Raw genomic sequence first — 6260 nt, 5'->3', positions numbered from 1 at the left:
AGCAATAGCAGACGAAAAAATATCCGTCACTGCGTAGATATTTACAATCAAGATGTGCCAGTTAAGTGGACAACTAATGCATTGTTTTTTAGGCAGCTGAAGAGATCAGATAGTAGTTTGAAAATCGTTGGAATAGGAATACAGCAAAAAATTCTCTACAAAAAACGTTTGATAAATGAAGTATGCGCATTAAAGAACATCGACTTGCCTCAAGAAGTACAAAGTGATTTTTTGTAATAGGATTCTTAAAGAGAACAAAGTATGTAATCGTTGAAATTGACCAGGTTTATCGCTATCAGTGAGATTAAACGCGTTCTCATCAATGGCAGAAAATCAGCTTTCTTCGAGTACCAAAGTAATGACTGCGTTCTGACAACCGGCGCGAAAGAGCGACTACGAGGAGCACCAATAAAAAAGATTGCAGCAAATAAAAAATGGACCTTTAAAACACAACGGTGTTTATTTTAATTGTATGATTACGTAATTTTTGATGACAGTTCGCCAACTCTTATGCACATACAACATCACCGCAGAAAAGCCGAGAGCTACAAGTGACACTCGCCTTTATACGTGGGCATGGCTAAAAGCTCCACAAATTGTGACTCTTTTCAGTGGATTAACTTGCAGTAGGCGGTTCATCAGTTCAACGCTGTTTCTATCTACTGTGGCTGGAAGGATCGCCGTTACGGGCTTACGACGCCTGATGCATGCAATGTAGAAACGCAGTCTATTACATCACCCTTTGGTTTGTAAAATTGTCAATCAGGCTACAAAGCCACTCACTCAAGGCTTACTTGTGAGGAAGAGGGGTTTGCCAAGGTGCATTTTCCCGAGGATGCAGCCCAGAGACCAGAGGTCCACATCCTTGGTGTAGTGACCGGAAGCGAGGAGGATCTCCGATGTTCTATACCATTGAGCGGCCACATACTTTCCAACGGACATTTAGCATTAACCCCCATCAGCAGGCCGTCACCGCTACGAAGCTTCTGCTTCTTTAAGGTGCCAGTCCGAAATCGCAGAGCTTTGCGCGACATGCAGAGTCTATCAGCACATTCGAGGGCTGGTAGGGGAAGAAGATACGTAGATTTTTTGGCATTTGCTTAGCACGGCTAAATGCACTGGGACTCACTACAGAAGGGATATTGAAGCAGTAGGCATTATGAAGTAGGTGTTGCAGTTTTACGTGCTAGAAAATGAAGATTTATGGGGGTGGGCGGAATGGGTTTTAATGTAAGGGTGTTGCCGACATAATGATTCATTTATGTAGCTTCTGATAATAGCTCACTGTTCCTAGTGTACACTTATAACAAGGCTATAGTGAGAACCATTCATCTGATAGGAAATTTAAGAGCTTTGAAACTATGATATTGGGCTCTTTGTTGTAGGCGATACTTTCGACTGGCATCATAGGCAATAAACACAAAATATAACAAGACATTTATACTTCCAGAGAATTTGAGAATGTAACTAGCTGTCGAATTAAATTGCGATGGTAGAAAAATGTTATGACACCTTATAATTAATGACGTTGTGAATTCACCTATAACAGAAAAGGTAAATTTTCGGATCTATATGATATACGCAATTTAATTGTGCTCAAACTCTTGAAGATCGGATGTAGCAACAATAATCCCGAGACGATAACGATTTTAAACACAGAAATCAAGAGAGGCGCAAAGTTCTAGCACCAAGTAGCGGCTAAGAATGTTTATTCAGATAAACCGAAACAAATAATAGTGAGCAAGAACACAGCAAATCTACAAGCACTGCGGAACCAAAAAAAGAGGTAAGACAGAAAATTGCTGTGCTCAACACAACTTTTGAATTCCTAGAAAAACTTGGTGTTGAGAGGTTATCAAATTTTTTATGTGTGCATTCGTTTCAAGCCATCCCTACATTACACTTCTCATAAGAACTTTTTCCTACTAACTTTAAGCGTATGTTTATTACAAATATTGGCATGTATGTTATTGATTGATAATAAAATCACAAAAAGATGCTAGAACTATAACTGCTGTAAAGAGTGGTGACAAAGTACGACGCAAAGCTGCCGAAGGTTTTTCACATTTTGTGAGTTCATTTGATTAAAATGACATGCCTATCCTAATAAACGGTTTCAAGAAAATGCTAAGAGCTTAAAGATATTACAATCACTATGTCTGAGCTCATGCAAAATATTAGCACTTTTGTCACCTTCACAAAAAAGAAAATGAAGAACTCACTTTCAGATTTCGATGAATGACCTCAGCTGAGTGTAGGTAATAAGTCACTTTAAAGAGTTGGTATATTATGAAGTGCTTGTGTACTGGGTGGAGAATATTCTTGCGTTTGATTGCTTTGGAAGGACCTGTTTCTTTATAGTTACACAAGAACGATAAAGCGGGTAGTTTGCCCATGTATTCAAACACAAGTTAAGTGTCCTTCCTGTTCTGCGCCTTAGACATGCCGTGTGGCCTCACAATATTAGAGTGGTTGCCAAGTTTTGAAAAAGGAATATTCTATGAAGTGTTCTCTATATAATCATATGCTTTATAGAGCAAATTTATCTTGGCGTCAGTTTCGCTACAAAATGCATAGAAAGTTTTCTTTAGAGCAACAGCGTTATTTGTCTTCTTCGATTAGCCTTCTAGACTATCTTATAAGCCTACAGCTTTGATTAAAGCTATTCTAAGGGTACTACAAAGGAGAAATTCGTAGAATTAGTGCTAGTTTGTAGTTTAGGACTTCCTTAATACAGCAACATACTTCAAATTATACTAAAACTAAAGAAAAAAATTAGTATTTTTCCCAAGCAAGCAAAAGCCAGACAATGTTTCTTAAAGTATGGCACCAACTAGTGCTGTTAAGGAGTAGAAAAGCAATTTGTTAGCACAAACAAATGCACCTTTTAGGCTTATGGACTGAATTATCTCTTAAAGCACTAACTGCCTCGGAAAAGTGTGTTCACACCTTTCTTCAATCTTCCCAACATATCAAAGTCCTTCAGTGCTTTTCTCTCAACGTCAGGCGTCATTTCCTCAATAAACTTATCATACGAGTGTTTTGAGGTCATACGCGTTAAGCAGCAGTTTGCAGATTATCGCGAAGGCGCAGTACTTTAGAACTCATGCATTTTAGAAGGTGTGTTTTGATATACTTGGTAAATTATTCAAAACGCCATTGACTTGCTAAAAAGGCAGCAGCGACCCATATAGAAATAGAATTCAAACCAAGATTTCTGCTTGATATATTATACACTTCTTGCTGATCTAAGGTAACTCAGCACATACAAATACATTCAAACAATTGCAATTTTTGACTCCAAGTAGTTTAAGTACCAGCTCAAGCATCTTGAGACTTCCCTGAAGACGCTAAAAGGCATAATACCCTGGCAGAACATATATATTTAGCACAGAGAAGGTATTTACGCTACTGGTATGGCTCAAGGGCCAGCCCAGCCAACGTGGTACAAAGACCACTTTTTAAAGTCGCTCCTCACTCTTACCAAGGGGTAAATAGTCATCATATTACACAGCCCTATTGCACTACTTATGTTGTTTTAGTGTACCTTTCATTAATAGAGAGCCCAGCCGGAGGCGAGATCCTTTTATTAATACTCCTTTATTGTCTAGCAGTACAAATGGCATTAGATGACCTAGTATGCATACAGAATATCACTTTTTTACAATTACTTTTTCAAAATGTCTTTTTTATATACACTTGCTTCTTCGTTGCGTCATGACTTACTTCAAGTTTGACTGTTTTAACATAACCAAATTACTTTTTTAGACTTGGTCATTCTTTAAGCTTTATTCATTCTCTCCCTTCTTGACTTGAACTGATAGTAATCAGCTGTTCGAATTCCGGAAGTTGCAGTAAAAATATTAATGGTTTCGATTATTCTTTCTGTCGTGTTACTGGCCCATCTGGTCACTAGTCATCGTGTCTCCTACCATTGCGCTGATTTGACTGGATGGATCTCTATGTTTGGCCCGACGGCAGGGGTATTGAGTCGTTTGATAGTGACTGTCTTGTCGTCATCGTAATTCGTTTGCTTTTTTAAATACTCTAGACTTATCTTCGACTGGGTGGATGCCCAATCAATCTGAAGTCTTGCCGGAACTCTGACAAATCATACTTTTACCGCACTCCACTCTTGATTCATGGCAGTAATGAGGTCACAGGTGTTTCCAAGATAATTGAATATTTACGCAAAGAGGTAGACAGTTGCAGTTTGCACAGTTTCTTAGAATTACGGGCTAGAATACGAGCTTTCGGACGAGGAGTTGGCTCGTCTCGAATCTCTCGTTACGTCCCTAGAGAGGCGAGTAACACCGGCCTGTCGTTGGCTTATTTGGGCTGACACTAGTGTTTACCATTCGTACACGTCGCTGCTCTATCGTTCCAACCTATCTTACCTCCAAGGTCTCTGGTATCCGCGACGCTGGAGGGATAAGTTGATACAATCTGCTGAGTTCTCTCAACTGACTCTATGTACTAATGGAAACACGAAGAATCGCTACAGAGATGTTGAATTAACTGTGAGTTTGGTGCCTTTTCCTCCTTTTGCTTGTTGGGAAGGTATAGGTTTACTGACTTTGTGTATTTTTAGCTCTACGAAGGAGTCATACGCTGTCTTACTGCTCTTTCCTACATTCTCAGTGACAAACAATTCTTCTTTGGGGATAAGTTAGTTTATTCTATGCAAATCTTGGCTCATTATTCTTCGAATGATTGTTTCTTCTATGTAGGGTAGTCTAGTTATTATTTGATTTGCGATTTGGATCAATGACTTTATGAAATTTGTAAATTGCGCAAATGGTAGTTGTTATTATCATTTTCTCAACGTTTGGTATATCCATGCCGATTGACGCAAAACCTTTATTCGTTTTTTTGTTAAGAACCCCTGTTATTCCTCATATGTGAAACTGACAATTTCAATGTCGTTTCTGGACTTAAGCTTGTGTTCTTTTTAATCATAAAAAGAATTTTTGCATGGATTACCGCCTAAAGAAGCCTTTTCTTGCGCCTAATGCTTCTTTAAAGTGATCTGGTTGTAACTCCTTTGCGAGTACACAGTAGGACTGTTGCGCTGTTGGTAGAAATAGCATGAGGGGAATTCCATGCCACTGTGACGGCCAAATCTACGAAGATTGGAGGGTTATCTTTTGTCAAATGTGGAACTAGAACTACAATGTGTTTCGACGCATGGTTTCACGGTGTTATTTCAATATTAATATTGAGGCGAAACGAAGCCTACGTTTGCTACATAATTTGGGAAGATTTCACATTGCATTGTCCGCATCAAAATTTCCCTTATCTTACATTCTTAGACCCTCGGCCATCGATGCCTACCTGTTTGGACGTCTGTGGCCGCTGCTGAACTACGACTGCATGCGTCGCCAACAGGAGTCCAAAATCTGCCACCGCCTTATCAACCACGTCTATCAGTGCGAAAATCTCCTCCAACTTTGCTGTCGAGTGCAACGCCTCTGCTTCCCCTCTGCGGCCAGCACAATACGCTCTTGTGAGTGTGGCTTGGTCCTCTTTTATGTCCACTGTATTATCACATGACATTTTCAGTTTCGACCGAAACGGTAGCCAGTTCAGTTAATAAGCAAAATACCCTTTTCTCAACTCCTTCAAACAGTCTGCTGTTAAGCGGTTCTATTACCAACAAACCTAGTACAGCTCCTGTCTGTAGTTAGAACTGCTGATAACGTCGACTCTTTCTGCTCTTTTACCGAAGTAGACGTGCGCTCGAAGTATTCAATTAGACCGTTGTAAAATTGTGTCAGCAGCGGATACTTGAAGTAGCTTTTCAACCCTGTAAGAGGCTCGTGCTTATCCACAAGGGCCTACTTTCATTGCCTGAATGATAATGGCGGTCTCTTAGCCCGTTTAGCTTATTTTTTATTGCATTGATCGAAACGCTTTTAAAAATCCTTCGATAAGTGGTCCAGTGCTTGACAAGTGTAGCATTAGTAAGAAAAGGAGTTTTTTCGTCTAATATGTATAAAACAACTCCATTTTTAATCACCATATTTAAAGAATCCTCCTTCATAGTTTTGGCCATATATCCAAGGTAATAGACTAAATTTCCCAGAACTGTTCCGAATAATACTATTTGAGAGTCGTCCTCAAGGTTAGTCCAACTTTGAACTGATGCCAGATCCCTTGTGATAGATCCATTTTCAGGGTCAAAACCGTCCATTTGAACCGGACTGTGCGAACGTAGTGAGGACCTCATTTATTTTCGCCAAATAGTTTCACAAGCGTTA

The 6260-nt window shown here is 39.5% G+C and overlaps 2 protein-coding genes across 2 annotated transcripts in view; one reads left to right on the top strand and one right to left on the bottom strand. All coding sequences in view use genetic code 11, as the record gives it.

Moving 5' to 3' along the window:
• EGR_10110 (Mitogen-activated protein kinase) overlaps window positions 1-942 on the bottom strand; it is a gene marked incomplete at both ends in the record, with an annotated part of 5466 nt that extends 4524 nt beyond the window's left edge. Inside the window, one exon of the mRNA XM_024499359.1 lies at window positions 795-942. Coding sequence (XP_024346234.1) covers window positions 795-942 — 148 coding nt within the window. The remainder of the gene's footprint in view (window positions 1-794) is intronic.
• Window positions 943-3952: 3010 nt separating this feature from the next.
• The window catches only part of EGR_10109 (Metaxin-3), a gene marked incomplete at both ends in the record, with an annotated part of 3332 nt that continues 1024 nt past the window's right edge, over window positions 3953-6260 (top strand). Inside the window, 5 exons of the mRNA XM_024499358.1 lie at window positions 3953-4021; window positions 4052-4198; window positions 4230-4520; window positions 4592-4668; window positions 5313-5506. Coding sequence (XP_024346233.1) covers window positions 3953-4021; window positions 4052-4198; window positions 4230-4520; window positions 4592-4668; window positions 5313-5506 — 778 coding nt within the window. The remainder of the gene's footprint in view (window positions 4022-4051; window positions 4199-4229; window positions 4521-4591; window positions 4669-5312; window positions 5507-6260) is intronic.

Source organism: Echinococcus granulosus (genome assembly GCF_000524195.1).
Source record: "Echinococcus granulosus chromosome Unknown EG_S00190, whole genome shotgun sequence".
Classification (NCBI taxonomy): Eukaryota; Metazoa; Platyhelminthes; class Cestoda; order Cyclophyllidea; family Taeniidae; genus Echinococcus; species Echinococcus granulosus.
The sequence above is the reverse complement of the archived record's forward strand: the minus strand, read 5'-3'. Positions and strand labels throughout refer to the sequence as shown.